The sequence below is a fragment of the Macadamia integrifolia genome, chromosome 5, assembly GCF_013358625.1.
Source record: "Macadamia integrifolia cultivar HAES 741 chromosome 5, SCU_Mint_v3, whole genome shotgun sequence".
NCBI classification, from domain to species: Eukaryota; Viridiplantae; Streptophyta; class Magnoliopsida; order Proteales; family Proteaceae; genus Macadamia; species Macadamia integrifolia.
This window is the reverse complement of record NC_056561.1, coordinates 24,344,053-24,360,771: the sequence shown is the minus strand read 5'-3', so window position 1 is coordinate 24,360,771 and position 16,719 is coordinate 24,344,053. Positions and strand designations below refer to the sequence as shown.

The 16,719-nt window shown below is 38.9% G+C and overlaps 2 protein-coding genes across 2 annotated transcripts; one reads left to right on the top strand and one right to left on the bottom strand.

The window, feature by feature from the left end:
• Window positions 1–247: 247 nt before the first annotated feature.
• LOC122078619 lies at window positions 248–2,353 on the bottom strand. The gene has a single exon (XM_042644686.1). The coding sequence runs from the start codon at window positions 1,672–1,674 to the stop codon at window positions 613–615; it is 1,062 nt and encodes a 353-aa protein (XP_042500620.1). The 5' UTR covers window positions 1,675–2,353; the 3' UTR covers window positions 248–612.
• An 11,366-nt stretch (window positions 2,354–13,719) lies between these two features.
• LOC122077973 (peroxidase 28-like) lies at window positions 13,720–15,815 on the top strand. Its single transcript, XM_042643859.1, has 4 exons — window positions 13,720–13,947; window positions 14,049–14,228; window positions 15,150–15,315; window positions 15,403–15,815. Exons 1-4 carry the CDS (start codon window positions 13,720–13,722, stop codon window positions 15,813–15,815), a joined length of 987 nt encoding a protein of 328 aa, XP_042499793.1.
• Window positions 15,816–16,719: the final 904 nt, after the last annotated feature.

Genomic DNA, 16,719 nt, shown 5'->3' with positions numbered 1-16,719 from the left:
ATTCCAACTGTTTATTGTACAAATGAGTACCATTCAAAAATTAGGTATAACAAGCTTAGCAACAGAAGAAATAAAGGAAAGAAGATGTTTCTCCATAAATTAGTATATACTCACACCAATTAAGCCTTATCCCAGCTGCTAATGTGCTTGCTTTTCCTACTTGATCAATTTCTAAAAAAAAACTTAAAGAATGCTAATTTTTAAGTACTTGTACAAATTATAAAGACAAAACACACAAGGAAAAAAATTCTTGAACAATCTGAAGTAAATTTATATTAATTTTGACAGATAACAGGAAATACATGGTATACAATGAATCTAATATAAATCATTTACTAAAATCTCTCCAAAATGGGTTCAACCAATACATCACTGTTACAGCTACTTGTGTTTTCAGGTACTTTCTTCCACCCTCATGGATAGTAGCAAACTGAAGAGGTAAGCATTACATACTCCCGCCAAAAATAGAATAATAAACTCATAATCTTCTATTTTGTGGCTATAACGTATCCTATTTTTCTGCTAAATACCAAGAAATTTATGCTGAAACAGTATCACTGTGCGGTATGTCATTGAATATCCATTATCGATTGGAGGTAATTGCCGCGACTTCTACCGCTCTACAAGGACTTTGCTTTCTCCCTCTGAGGACTCCATGCTAGATGACCTACAAGTGAAAGAGAAAACTGCACTCATCATAGAATCAATAAGCACCACAAACGAGTGCATAATCACCAGCAGAGGTCCTTCCCATATCCTGGAGGATCCATCTCCATAGCTCAGAGCCTTCACTCTATGCTCAAACAAACCCTCCACAAATGTCATCCCCATTGTTGATCCAAGAAATATCAGAAGACCAACCTGAGTCTGGCCCTGTATTAGAATGCTAGATCTAAGCAAAGCCTCTGGGCCAGATATATCCTCCAAAACAGAGATGACAATAGCAAGGTTACAGATTATGATAGCATTGGCAAAAACGATGGAGAATACCAGTCCAATCATCATTGCAGGATAGACAATCAGATCAGATGAGAAGCCTACTATAGAAAAAATGTTACACACAGCAACAAGCAGAACAAGGAACAGTGCTATGCAGCCAACAATGACCATACAGGCCCATATATACGTCGCCACCAGACGTTTCCAGATCTTAAGAATGATTGTGAAGAACTTTGTCACATCAAACTTCTTTCTAGAGTAGGTGCAATCTACCGAGTGCACTACTGCAGCTTTGGATAATAATGAAAATGTGATGTACATGGGAAAGCAGAAAATATTTGCAAGTGCCATCTCTGATAAACGTTGGCAGGACTGCTTGATAAAAGGCTTCAAAGGCAGTCCAGTAGACCGTGCCACAACAAGAAGCCTAATAGTCAGTCTCTTTACGATGGACCGGTCAACAAGGACATTGGAGAGGAGTACAGCAGAAACGGGGCAAATAAGAACCACTGCAATCCCCATGAAAACCGAAGAATTGTACCGGAGGATTCTAACAGTTTCTCTCAAGATCTCCAGTGCATTCATGGAATGGAACTGGTGGTGAGAATCAAGGCTCCTACGGACACCAGAATCCGATGATTCCACCTCATGGTTCTGCGGATGTGACTCTTCAAAGCCTCCATTGTTCAGGCAATCCAACTCGATTGCAAAACGATCTCCAGAAGAAACTTCCATCTCCTTCAATATCTTCAGAATTTCAGCAATTCAATGAACTCGTACGATCAAATCCATCGCAATAAGCCCTAATCTAACTCATCCAGCCTTAGAAGAACAATTTCATTTCAAATGATTCTAGTTTAAAAATCTCCAAAAGTAGGAAAAGAAACCGATTTCTACCACACAAAAAGAGAAGCAGGACTGCAGGATCTCCATTCGCAGTTCGCCGCACAGAAGAACAATACTCGATTTCCGCGTTTTCCTCCGTAAATTAAGTAAAAATAGAAAGTTCGATCTGAATAAAATAGTGAAGTGGAAGAAAAACCCGATCTTTTACACGAAATCGAAGCGCTGAGCACACGAGGTACCTCATTAACCTGATCATGGCGGAAACATCAGGTGGGAGAAAGGAATCGAAATAAAGATATGGAGAAGAAGAGAGAAGAGGTGAAAGCTTGTCGTTGTCGTCTGAAACATGAACGTAATCATCGGAAGGAAAGAATATATCCGAAAGGATCGTGTGACAGAAGAAACATGGCGGTGGAGTTAGTCAAGACTTGGGAGAGTGAAGACCTCGTGACAGTTGGGACTGGGGAGTGAGGACAGGGGGAGTATCCCGTAATCAGTAATGGGACTTCGTCTTCGTCGTAGTTTGTTTTATTAGAAACCAAAAAAGTCTCCAGTGATAACGTAACGGGGCTTCTTCGGTTCTTCCATTAGCATTTATCAATGGCGAACGGGTTGTTCGTTATACTTCAACAGTTTGTCCGTTCAGTAAACATCACTACTCGATGGTCCGGTCCGGTTCGGTCCATCCATCTTATGTCATAGTTTCAAAAATCAGAATCGGATCCATTGAATTGATCGATTTGTGTCAGAATTAGAACTGACTGGTTCGGACGATTCACATCGACTCACACCGGTTTCCGTCAACTTCCGGTTGATTCTAGCGTATTGAATCGAAATCAGCACTGGCCAATTCAATTACCGATTCCAAGTTTTGAAATCCTCTTAGTTTGTTAATTGGTTCGATTTTGATTTATTGGTCTAAGTTCTCAAATCGAAACTAATTGCTGATCGGTTTCCTCCTTTAAGTGGCCCAAGCCTCATCTTTGACCAATACCCATTTGCATCATCTTCGACCTCTCCCTATATTGGAACTAATTTCTCACATGCAGAATCCACAGCTGGAATTAGGGGTGTAAGTTTGGTCTTGTGAACTTGAGCTCAAACAAAACCTAAGATAGGCTTGCCAACTTATAGGGCTAACCTGGATTGGGCTTGTCTTTTAAAGCCTGAGGACAAAGCCTTAAACTAACCTGAGTACAATCCAGCCTAATCCTGATTTTATATAACTATAGATTAATCAGCCTAAACACAAGGCCATGTGAAAAGACCACCTTACCCCCCATGATCCATGCCTCTATGTGCTCTCTCATTGATTCATGTGCTAGCATAGTAGCCGCATGAACTGCACTAGCACATGAATAGGTAGCAATAAACTCTCCCAATTAGTTATTATATACTACATTCAAGGTTTTAAACCTTTTTGGATTATTTTGAAGAATGATTAATGTTGATGATGGTCTCAATTTTTTATTTTTATTCTTTTCATATATTTATTTATTTATTTTTTTGGATAGGCAAAGAGGAGAAGTAGATAAAAACCAAAAGTCTCAAACTTGAGACCTCTGGATGAGCGTGGACTTTTTTCCCACCACAGCTCTGTTGATGTACGATTTCTTGTATTCTGTCACAGCTTAATCTAGGGAGTACTAATGTAAGCGCTTCGACAGGCAGGACGTCGGTTATTTGATGGCAGTTTTGTGCTTTTCGGATTAGGGTTTTTTGCTATATATTTGTAGTCAGAATTTCTTTATCTGTAATGCAAGCAATACTGAGAGGTGTGAAGACGAGCATTGTAACCTTATTCTCCATTGATAGTGAAACAGGATCTCATCTCACCGAGGACGTAGGCAATCTTGCCAAACCTCGTAAATATGTGTGCATTGCTTGTTCTTGTTTTTCCACTATCTTTTACATCGTTTAGGGTTGCGTTTCTACAAGCTCACCAACTGCGCTACCAGTTATTACCAAAAGTGAGGATAAGAAGTTTTTTTTTTATTATTATTATTATTTTTTAAGCGCATTTAATGACACAAATGGCAAAAATCAGAACCAACCCAGCCTAGCTCAGCCCCACCCCACTGATCAACATCAATCTGGCCAAGCTAGACCGACTAAGCTTGGCTGAACTCAATAGGGTTGGGCATAGGTTGAGATATCGACCCAACCCATTTACAAGCGTGACTCGGCCTGATATGTTTAGTTTGACAATTTATATGTATATTTTGATTGATTTATTTATTTTTGATAGAATATGGTGTATATTGAAATGTTTATCAATTATTGAATGTATTTAAGCGTAATATATTTTCTAAATTGTTGATGATTTAAAAAATATATTAAAATTATTTTAAATCTAAGACAATTAAAGACTGTTTAAGGCCTTGTTGGTACATTACCCGGTTTAAGACCCGATTAGCTTGATTAAGAGAAGTCCGTTTAAAGCCCAAAACTCGATCGAACATGACATGAGACTGACTCATTCCTTAATTAAGTAGGTCACGGTCCAACCTAATTACATTCAATAAACACATCAATATATACCCCTAATATTACCCCTGATATGAACTCGATCGAGCATTCTCTCTGTACAACTCTTAGAGATCTCAAATGGCAGTTTTCTTGGGTACATCATCTCTAGCCGACCTCAAGTGACGGTGTGAAAGCATCTTAAAATTCCAAATGATCCGTCTCTTATTTTTAATTATCATTTTAAATGATCTTTCCTACCTTGGACAGATTATTGCAACTATCAAGGGGGAATCTGCTGGAATAGGAAGAAAAGAATTTGCAATTATAGCAATACCGCAGAATACAACAAACAATCCTGACAAAGTTTTTAAAACTCGGAATCGATCTTGGATCGGTTAATATCGATACTGATTTAGATCATTTTGAATCGGACTGCATCAAATGGATTTTTCCCTATTTTTAAATGGGAAAATTAAGCTGCATTAGATGGATTTATCCCTATTTTTTAATAGAAAAATTTCTATCATTCTCTTATAATTATTCAAACTCTCCTATTCAAACTTTCACATCTAATTCCCCTAGAAAGCAAATGGCTATCTCTCCTTCTCCCTTGGTTTTTTAAAATATCTTTAAGCTGTCTTTGGTAGCTTAAATGTTGGGTAAGTGTATTACGACTTCTCACAAAATACAAATTGTAATACAAAGCTTTTGCAGTAGAAACTATGCTATCGTAGTGTTGATCCTTAGTTGAAATGAGATGAAGAAAGACTTGAAATAGATGTTGAATCACCACCACAACTGAAGAAGCTTCGAATAGAACAGAGGTTGAGTCACACTTGTAGTGTTGCCTTTAAGGTAATTGATGCCCTCTACTGTCAAGAGTTGTTCTGCATCTCTACTTTCAAGATAAAACAACCTCCCATTAGAAGATGAGGCAGTTCTTCTAGTCCCTTTGAGGAGCAAAAAGCTACAGCACAATAGCCTCCCCTCTAACCTTACACAAGACTTAGAGAAAATGGAAAGAAGAGAAAAACTTATATGGTTACAATAAGTAGAAATGAATGGAATGTCAATGTGTGAATGTGTGTCTCTGCAAGGTATTTAGTTGGGTTTATATAGACCAAAACCAACCCTTACACCCTCTTGGATTTTCCAAGAGTAACCTCCAACTAATGACAAATTAATTAGAGAATAATGTCATATGGACATGAATGAATTGGGAATTAATTCAATAAATTGAATTAATCTTAATTAATTCTCTTTGCCCACCTCTCCACTCTTGGTAATGGCAATAAATGGAATTTAGGGCTCTCATATGGTGTTATTGACCATTTTCTAACCCACCTCCCCCCTCATGGTAGTGACCATGAATGGACTTTAGGATACCCATATAATGACATTGACCATTTACCTCCATTTGGCAATAACCTATGGCATGAATTAAGAATTTAATCTCAATCAATTCTCTTTGCCCACCTCTCCACTCAAGGTAATGGTCATGAATGAAATTTAGGGCTTCCATAGGGTGTTATTGACCATTTTCCACTACCTTGACCCCAAGGGTCCCATACCATAATAAGACAATCAAAACACATAAAAGAAAGACTTCATTTTGAAATTTAAATATAATAAAATATATATAAAATCTAACATTAAATTGGAAGTGGGATAAGTATGCTAGCAGGTCACCTAGGAATTAGGTATGCTAGTGCAATTTTAACCATAAGATTTGGTCATCTTAAATATAACCGTTAGATGAAGGTAAAATATTTAAACTTTCACTCTACAATTGCTACATCTTATCTCCATCTTCTTCATCTTGGGTTTGGCAGATACAGCTTCCTTAAGCTCGGAAAACTCTATGACTCCCCAACACCGGCAAGTTTGGTAAGGTAGGATGACTCCACGGTGTGGAGAGAAGAAATGGTTTGGATAAGTTGTTGCTGATCTTCTTGTTCCAATAATTGATCAAAGAAGCTTTAGCGGTGAATGGATTGTCTTCTCCAATCTCATTAAACCAGCAAACCATAGAAACAACAAATGAGTTCATGAAAATGTTCAAAATATCAAGAGAAAAAAAAATGAACTGGGAATGCAATCATTCTGAGACATAAATACAAATGCAAAATTTTAACAGAATAGGTTATCGAGCATATGTGATGTAATAATTCTCATAGGCATTCAATCTGCTGAAAATAATACGAAACCAAAATAGCATAGATAAACCATAAGGTTGGAAAGGGCTTCCCAAGCCAAATCTTGATGATTGAACAACTCGTGTGATACCCTACTTTTTAAACCCGGTCTAATTACACAGTTGACCCGGTTTAACCATGCAAGACTCGGACCAGAGAGGGTTAAGGTGGGTTCCTTATGGACCATGATGGCAAGAGTGACTTTGAACACAGGTTGGCCAAACAAGTCCGAGTCAGTGCCAGAGGAGACGGGTGCACCCAAGCCGTGCACATGCACGTATCATAAGACCATGTACGGATAATGCTGGTATGTAGCCGTATCCTAAAGAGCATACGTATAATATACCCTGTGCCGAGAATGAGATACATGCCGAGAGTCGAATTTCATCAAAATCCCACTTGTTGGTCAACTTTCGACCCTCAGGTGGGCGGTCGCAGGTGGGCGCATCCGCCCACCTGAGTGACCCACCCATGTGGTTTTAAAAAGTATAAATAACATTATTGTGTTTTTCATTTTCTCATTTATTACATTAAGGAGTTTGGTGAGAAGAGTAAAGAGGAGAGAGAAAAGAAGGGAGAAAAGAGAACAGAGAAGAAGAAAGGGGAATGAAGAGGAAGAAGAAATGGATTTAAGCGGCGTTAAGGTTTGATCTTCCCATTCCGACGCTGGAAGAGTGATTCCCAACACGAGATCTACGATTGAAGGTGAGAAAAGGCTATGCTTCTTAAACTTTCACCAAACCCAAGTAAAACCCTTGTTTTAGGTAGAGTTTCTTGAGATCTTGTAAATCCCACTTGAGATGATGAATCTAAGGTGTAATAAATGGTTTATGTGTTGATTTTGAAGGATTTGAAGAAGTGTTTACAAGGTTGGAGAAGCATTGGCTATTTCTTGAGCTAAGAAATGATTTTGGGATTTTCAAATGAGTTCTTGAGCAAAAAAGGTAGGATGGCTTCTCAATCCTTAAATCTAACTTAGATCTAGGTTAGAATCATCTTATAAGACCTTGAATGTGTGAAAAATGGGATTGGAAAAGTCCCATTTGATTCCCCAAGGGTTGGGGAAAGTTTAAGGGAAAAAGGCATTTTTTCGCCCTCACAGGTGGGCTGGGACCGGTGGGCAGCACAGCCCGCCTGAGGGCACTCGCCTGAGAGGGCAGGCCTTCGGTCCCCACCGGTGGGTCGATCGATGGGCCGACCTGCTCGCCTGAGAGGACCAACCCTCGGTCCCCATCGGTGGGCCGATAGACTGGCCAACCCGCCCACCTAAGATGACCGGTGGGTCGTGACAGGCCACCGGTCCCAGCCCACCTGTCACCACCCACCCGAGAGGCCCCCAACGTGATTTTTGTGTCCGAATGGACCTAAAACGGACGTGCAACCTTCTTTTATGATTCTCAACATGATTTAACTATCGAATCTTGTTAGTTTTGACTCCAAATTGGTGAAATGCTAACCCCATTCACTTATGATAGGTTCACCAAAATTTACATTTCTCGCGTTGGATCTCACCCGTACCGGGCGTGAGTCTTTGTGCACAACAAGTAAGTGGGGAGAAGACGTTTGCTTTTACTTGAAAGCTTGTTTGACATCATTCAATTGTATCTAGACTAGCCATGTTATCATACAAACTATGTGTAGCTTAGTCATCCTCACATGATTATGACATGTGTGTTGTGTTTACTTTCTCAATGCTAATTGATCGATGTGCTTATATGATGAGTGATGGAATCATTGTGCATGATGCATTATTAGACTAGATGCCGTAGTCAGCTTGAAAACGAGTGCATTGGTGGCTCGTGGAATGGGACGAGTGGCACTATACAATCGTACTATGTCATATAGGAGCATGCGGTTTAGGATTATCATCTTCCCGTGCTACGACCCTTCCCAACAGGGGTTGAGGTGTTGGGTTATCACTTGGGGGGAAGCAGTGGTCGCGGGTGTTGGGTTACTGTGGCGATTAGACATATGTCTGGCTGGTCATTAGGATAGTCGGCAACCTCAGTGGTATATTCAAGAGGGTCAATCGTACTACTTTTAAATTACTGGAGTCAGCACCTTTACTTTCTGTCATTTACTTTTATGTTGAAAGTCGGTAGTCGACATGCTTTACTTTTCTGAGTACTCATGGTGGGCCTTCTCCGACAGCCCTATGGGCATATCGCGGGATAGAGTTCGCGGCTCGTACCCGGAGTATACCCGCACTGTGGTTATAGTAGCACTAAACCAAAGACTTAGTAATGTTTAGGTGGATGAGGTTTAAAATGAATTGCATAGCATGTAGTGCATATGGATGTGATTGTTGTGCGGATTGTTATGTGGTCCTTCTTTTCACTTACTGAGCTAGTGAACTCATTCCACGTGCGTACCTCTTTTAGATGATTTTGCAGGTCACCAGCCTGAAGATCAAGGGTCGGGCCCTAAAGTTGAGTTTTCCGATGAGGATTGGTGGGTCCCCGAGGAGTATGAGCACGGTACGGATTGCACGTGTGAGGATTGTGCCGCGGGACCGCAGTATTGACGCCGTACAGACTTTTACTTTTTTTATTCTTTTGACAATCCCTTTTTGTGTACTTGATACGTGAATTGTTATTCTTTTTGTATAAATATCATGCCTGGGGGCCCACATGTATTTATCTATATACTACAATTTGGGTATCAAATATATTGGGATATTTACAGGTAAATTAAGTCTTCTACTGAACTTTTGAACGTTTAACTTAGATGTGTGTATGTTGTGGTTGGGTACTGTATCAGAAGATCTTGACAGGTTTGGATTAACCAGAGTTAACCCGGTCACCGGTCCAGTTCTGTGTGAACGGGGTGTGACAGCTCGATTCGTATAGTCACGCTAGGGAAAGCTTCTTCTCCCCCAAACCCTTCTTTTGAAAATTCAGATTTCCTCTACGTGATTCGAGTGAGACTCCATAAGGTTTCGCTTCGTGATAAACTAAGATAAAAATTTCGTTTATCAAAGAAAGAGACGATGACGAAAAAAATTGTGGGAAGAACTGAAGGGAAGCAAGAAGCGGGAATAAAGTATGAATTTCAGATCCAAGAATGGGATTGTCTTCTCTGATGGAATTCTGGGCAGTTTTTCCGGCGCAAGAGACCTACATTGAAAAAGGTGAAGATGGGTGAGGAACAAAGCAAACAAATCCAAATAAAAAATCAGGAAGCAAACAAAAGGGCTGAGTAATTATCCCTTTTTTCTCTTTCTTTGTTCTTACATTCAAGGATGAGAGGAAGAAGCTGATGAACAAGAACAGAGGAAGACCCATAAGTGTTTGTGATCTTTGCATTTTCTTTTCTCAATCTCTTGCTTTTTGTGTGTTTGATTCAGAGAGATACAATTACAAATTTAAAATAACAAACAAGAAATATAATTAGGGCAAACTATGGTTTCCATTAACAGAAACTAAGAGTTGTAGACACTGGACTCATCAGTTTCTAATCTATAATTCTGTGGTTGGATTTGGAAAGATTGCAGAAAAAATAATCTCTTCCTTTTGGATTCTCAGACGGCTGTGAAATCCCTCTCAATTGCAGGGCAGGCGGGGGCATGCGAGGGCATGCGGGGCGAGAGAGACGGCGACGAAGATTGACCAATTTGTGGAAGGAAGGGGAGCCGGAGAAAGGTAGAAAAAAGGGTTGTAGAGTGGCAGTATTGGGAAGGTTATGTAAGGTAATGTTTATGAACAGATGAGATCTTTTCTATTTCATCTAACTGCTAGTAGATGCTAACATAACTAATTCCTAGGTGACCTATTAGCATGCCTGTCCTTTTCCCCATTAAATTTATATGCATTTGGTCTAATTTATGACTCTTATTTTTCATTAAAATAAATCAATATATTAATAAATCCTTAAACAGGTAGACAGAGATTATGATTTATTATGATCAAACAATTATTGTTGTCTATGCGTTAAACCATTAATAAACACATGTTGTAATGGCTCAAAACTTAGGGTAAACGAGTAAATTCATTTATTTTTATAAAACCCCTTCACATCTTTGCAACCCTATTTATTCATCGAACGAGATAGAGTTCTATCGGCTGAAAAATTCGAGGAGACCCACATGTACTCTCTCTCTCTCTCTCTCTCTCTCTTATCTCATCTCATCTCGTCTCACTCTCCCTCTCTCATCTCGTCTCTGCCTCTCTCATCTGGAATTTTCTTGGGTGAATATCTCCTTTTTTTAGGAGATATATTTCCTGCATAGATTATCTTTCTTTGGGTGATTATTCTCTTCTTTCTTCGCTGATTATTTCTCACCCAAATCTTTCATTCTGGTTTCAGGAAAAAGATTGTGTAGGTTTGTTTCAGAGATTAGGGAAGGCATCATCAAGATAAAATACTCAATGTTACAAAATATATTATGCACTAGGCATACCAAACTTATTTTTCATTATATAAGCTTTGATGTCCAGTAGTACCCATATGGTTATTGTTTGTACTCCATAATCAATTATTATAATTGATTATTCATAAAAAAATTATAAACATAAACATACACTATGGGAAATAAAGCCTACGTTACCCTTTCAATAACGAGTTATCATAATCTCCTTCCTCCTCCTTTGTCTATTTTTTAATATTTTTATTAAATCATTTTTTTATTCTAACGACCTCCTTCTCCTACTTCTCTGCCTCCTGCGAATATAAAAAATGCAACCATGCAACCCCTCTTCCCTCCCTCCCTAATCCACTACACCCACCCTCACCCAGCAATCCACCCAACCCCACACCTCCCCTACAACCCTACCTTGCTTGTTATGGAAAATATATACGGCCGCCTGAGAAAGGCCAAAACAAAGCCAAATGGATGGCAATCTAGAAAGTGGGTTAATCAATCCTATCAAAAGAGCTTGGACAAATGGGTGGCTCGATGAGGGCCAACAGGCAGGGGACCCTACATGAGTGTCTTACCTTTCGACCATCAAAGCTTCAAACGCCAACTATGTCAATTTGTCGAATTGGCAATGAGCTCCCGAGGTTCATTAATCGAGCAATGGATGCATACACTGCCATCCGCAGTGGGTAGCTTGGTGATTAGGTCAGTCAACTCAAGTCGCTCGGTCTAAGGATCCAACACTACTCTTGTCAGGAAACCCCCAAAGGAGTTATCGGATCAGGCCTGGCATATTGGTCCAAGGACATGAATTAGTCCTAGTCCGCAAAGGACTATCTCAGATCCATAACCAATACATGAAGCTCCCATAGCTGAAACGATCTCCGCATTCATTTTCTTACTATAACTCTTACCATAATTAGACTCCTACCTGCAACAAGAGATGACAAATTGGGACTCTCACCCAACGATCGTCATCTTCAGCTATAAAAACCCAGGCAAACCTCTTTCCAGGGGATCGATCTTTTTCCATTCTTACTGGAACTATCTGTTTGTCAAGAAATCTGACATAGGCATCAGAGAGTCCCCCACTGGATCAACCCGATGCTCACTCTCACGTATTTATTCTTCTATGTAGGACACAAAGACTGCTTCAGTTCAGTTTCCTGATGCAACAGATTGGCACGGTCCATGGGAAACATTATTTAGGTCATCTACTCGCAGTAATGGATATGTGTGATAGACGTCCAGTGTATCCTCACCTCGTTCCTCAAGAAAGTCACAAGCAGTGTCTTTGAGCGTCATCTCACCCCTAGCATATGAAATCAAGGTGAGAGACATCTGATACGAATCTTGTCTACAAGGGGGAGAGCCTATGGAGGAAATGATACAAGTTCCACTATTCGAGAAGGAACCAGACCGAACGGTGTAGCTTGGAAGACGTGGAAAGTAGCAACATAACTTTCAAAGTCCTTCAAAGCCTTGTAACTTTCAATCGTATGGGCTTATGCACTGAACATCACCTCACAAGAGACTCTAAGGGGGTGTTTGGTTCGGTAAATCTTTGGGATGACATTCTTTAAAATGATAATTCTTAATTTTTGGAGCTGTTTGGTTCCACTAGATTGACCCTCATAAGTGAGCACCCTACTTCCCATGAATGACCATATTACAAAGGATATGTTACAAATCCGAGTTTACCTCAACACTTAAACTCAGATTTGAGCAACTTTTTTACCACCAAATATAAAAGGAGAAAGCGGAAAGAAGTTCTCTACGAAAGCCAATATCTCAACCCGCGAGAAACATGTACTAGCCTCAAGGTAGGGGTGTCAATTCCTAAACCAAACTGGTAAAACCGATCGGACCAAACCGATAACAACACGGACCGAATCGAACCGAAGCCTTATTGGTTCGGTTCGGTTCGGTTTGGAATATTGCAACCCCAAAACCAAACCAAACCGCACTGAAAACCGGATGAACCCGAAACCCAACCAAAACCAACTCAAAACCCGGACCGAAACTGAAACCAAACCGGTAAGAAACCGAAACACTCCAAAATTCATTAAAAAAATCAAAATTTGCATAGTTTTGTATACATTTGTATGGAAAGTCGAGTCCAAATTGGACCAAAACCAAAACCAAAACCAACCAGGTTACAAATCGAAAGCAAACCGAAACCGGAATTTCCTTATTGGTTCTGTTTCGGTTTCAGCTTTCCCACACCGAAACTGACTCAACGTGAACCGAAACTGAGCCGGACCGACCGATTGACACCCCTACCTCAAGGCAACCAAACGATTTTTCAGAAAGAAACATAATTCAGAAGAATGTCTTTTGTCATATCCGATATATACACCATTTGATTTACCGAACCAAACACCCCCTTAGACTATGGAGCAGAAAATCTTTATTTTTCCAACAAATTAGGGATTTTTTCTTCTTTGGGAAAACTTGACTCCATGTTAGAATATTGTCAATTGGGACAATTCCAGGAATATTAAACATGTGGTTGAATGTGTTTTCTTTTTCCCAGCTCTCCCATTGATTTGGGAAAACCCTATACAGTTAATCGGTTGACAAGGTCTAAAAAAAAAAAAGAGAGCTCATGAGACTAGGGCTCATGTCAATCAACAACAATTGGTGCCTTCCCCTAAAGATCATTTACTTTTTTGTTAATTTCATGCTTCTTAAAGACCTTGCAATATTGCATAGCTGTAACTTACTTGCCCACAGGCTTACAGGGTTGCACGTCTAGAATTGATCATCCTTAATTTCCACTTCAAGGCAAGTTTAAATAGTACTCACAAGCTAGCTTCAACTCCATTAATACCAGAGGGAGATTCCTTCATTCTTTGTCTTAGTATTAATCATTATTCAATTCCAAAGAAGAAGAAGATGAAGGTCTTGGCAATGGCAACAGTTGCATTCAAGCTTAGCTTATTAGTAGTTTTACTGAACTACACTTGTTTGTGTTATGGTTCTAGTCCTAGACTGCAGATAGGTTACTACAAGGGGAAGTGTCCCAACAATACAGATGTGGAGAAGATCATCAAAAATTCTATACGGGCACAATTTAGGAGGAACTTTGCAGTTGTCCCCCAACTCCTCCGATTGCAATTCCATGATTGTGCTGTTAGAGTAAGAACTAATAAATTAACAGCTTAATTAGCTTTTGTTTGATAATCTACATTAAGGTTCCATTAATGTCAATCTTAATTGTGTTTTTGAATGATTTCCAGGGATGTGATGCATCAATATTCCTAGATGGTGATACAACTGAGAAGAAAGCACCTCCGAACTTAACTGTGAAAGGTTTTGATATCATCGATAAAGCTAAATCCGCTGTAGAAGAACACTGCCCTGGTGTTGTCTCTTGTGCTGATATCCTTATCATGGCTGCTAGAGAAGCTGTGGTCTTGGTAAGCACTTAATTTTGTTTATTTCTTCTCAAAATCATAGCGCAGAGAGGTGAAATTAATCTGATTATTTATCAGGGAGGAAGCAAAAGGATTATATATGTAAGTGGATGATTGTGTAAATGTATGGTGTATCGGGGGGTGCGGGGTGTTAAGATGTCTTATATTCGGTTGCCTTTTTTTATTGGGTTGATTCTGAAGGGCTGTTAATTAATTAGAGGACTCGAGGCTAGGAGGAATCGACTCATCTTGTGGGTTAATCTTTTTTACTAGCAAGTCTATGCGGCCCACCACAAGAATTTTTTTTTTAAAGGAGCGATATGGGTATTTTGATAAATTATTGATATAGGGTTTCGTTATATATTTCAATGAGGGTTCTTTCTCTTAGGGGTGTTAATCGGTTGGTTTTTTCGGTTTCACTAGTTTCAGTGTGAGAATGAGTCCATCCAAAACATGATCCCAATAAGGATGCACTAATTTGGTTTCGGTTTACCATGTATATTGAAAAGTTTTTTTTTTTATTTTCAACTGGTATCGGTTTCTTAACTGGTTATCTCGGATTGATTTCGATCCGGTTTTTGCATTTGATTCGGTGTCTTATCAATTTCAGTGCAGTCCAATTTGATTTCAATGGCACAAAACCCTAGCCTGAAACATAATCTAATAAGTTTATATCGGTTTTGATTTGATTCGGTTTGACCCTTTTGGCCTAGGTTTTGGCACCGCTACTTTCTCTATAAGCAATCTTAGAGAGGTGTCAGAAAAATGGCTATAACCTATTCTCCGTTAATAGTTAAGCATAGCTCACCTCATTGTAAACATAAAAGATTGCCGAACCACGTAAATATTTACATGCATGGGGTGTTTGCAATTCCTATTGGTATGTTTCATTTGTTCATCGTTTTAGGTTCTCGTTTTCTATAGGGTGGAGGACGGTACTTCAATGTAATGACAGGGAGAAGGGATGGCCTATCTTCAATCTTAAGCGAAGCTGCAAATCTTCTACCTCCTGCTGGAATTTCAGTAGATGATTCAATCGCATTATTTGCAAATCTAGGAATCAATGTTCAAGACATGGTTACTCTCATTGGTAAGTAACAATCAACATATTTTTTTTCTTGGTTTCACTATCAATTAAAGCTTTAATTAAAGGATTTCTATTATATATGTTCATCAGGTTCTCACACAGTAGGGTTTGCGCATTGTTCTACCTTCAAAGATCGTCTCTTCAATTTCAAAAACACAGGAAAAGCCGATCCAACCATGAATCATGTTCTACTTAATTCACTAAAGCATATGTGTCCCAAGAACTCAACAAAAGACTTTATCGTTAATCTGGATCGGAATACTCGAAGTGTGATCAGTGTTGACAACTCTTTCTTCAAGGAGATTCAGCAAAAGAAAGGAGTTCTAGGAATAGATCAAGAGATAGATCTGGATATTCGTACTAGTGGAATGGTGCAGAAGCTAGCCAGTAATAATACTTTCTTCAATGAACAATTTGCTGTTGCTCTTGTCAAATTGGGAGCTGTAAATATTCTTTTAGAACCTCTGGGAGAGATTAGGAAATCATGTCGATCCATTAATTAATCATCTCCTTCTCCACTCAGTGAAATTGTCTATCTTATCTGCCTCGAAGGGGGAGTTTTTTTTTTTTTCTTGATTTTAAGGCTTTTCATGTTTTTGCATATGAGAATTTTATTTCTTTCATAAATAATAAATATCAATAAATTTTTTAATTCCCCAGAATCCTTGCAAGTGTCGATCATCATTGATATTGATATTGATATCGATACTGATAATGATACTGATACTGATACTAATACGAATTGATTGTATTTGTCCCCAAGATTATCATATATATGGGTTTTTATCTTTACAATGTTGCCCTTCTCCATTTTTATACCACATATCTAACTGCCAGTTTCACTACCAGCAATATTGATATGTTAGCTCTATCAGACTATATCATATCCTTTTGCTCCTCAGGATTTTAATTTTTTTTTTTAATATTTTTCCCTCCTTGATTTTTATACCACTGATTGAGTATTGATACCTTAATCCATGTCTACAGTGTTCCTGATTTGACCCATCACTTGAAAAGAGAAGCAAAGTGAAGTACTTAAATTCTTTTATGTCTGAGTTGTGAGCTTTATCTATCTAGATGTTGGTAAGGAAATAGTTATATTGTAATTAATTTTCTTTGTTAAGTGGTGCTTTAGTTCTTGTGCAAAATAGCAACGTAGAATAATGGAATGAGATTAAAGGGGAGGGATAATTGTATGATCGATTTTAATGATAATAATAAGTTTTTGATTGCCTAAGTGGGAAATTAAGGAAACCAGCATCAATGAATTAAGGAAGCATGTCTACTTATATGGCAAGTCCCAAATACATAAAAAAAACTATGAAAAAAGGAACCACGTGACATCATCATGCGAATTCTTTTACCTGCCATTCATAAAACTTTGGTAATCAGACTTTCTTTCCTCCA

Bases quoted from the DNA above. Each gene is read 5' to 3' on its own strand.
- LOC122078619 (XM_042644686.1), bottom strand. From the start codon at position 1,674: ATGGAAGTTTCTTCTGGAGATCGTTTTGCAATCGAGTTGGATTGCCTG.
- LOC122077973 (XM_042643859.1), top strand. From the start codon at position 13,720: ATGGCAACAGTTGCATTCAAGCTTAGCTTATTAGTAGTTTTACTGAAC. The intron at 14,229-15,149 runs GTAAGCACTTAA...CGTTTTCTATAG, and splicing joins CTAGAGAAGCTGTGGTCTTG to GGTGGAGGACGGTACTTCAA. The intron at 15,316-15,402 runs GTAAGTAACAAT...TATGTTCATCAG, and splicing joins AGACATGGTTACTCTCATTG to GTTCTCACACAGTAGGGTTT.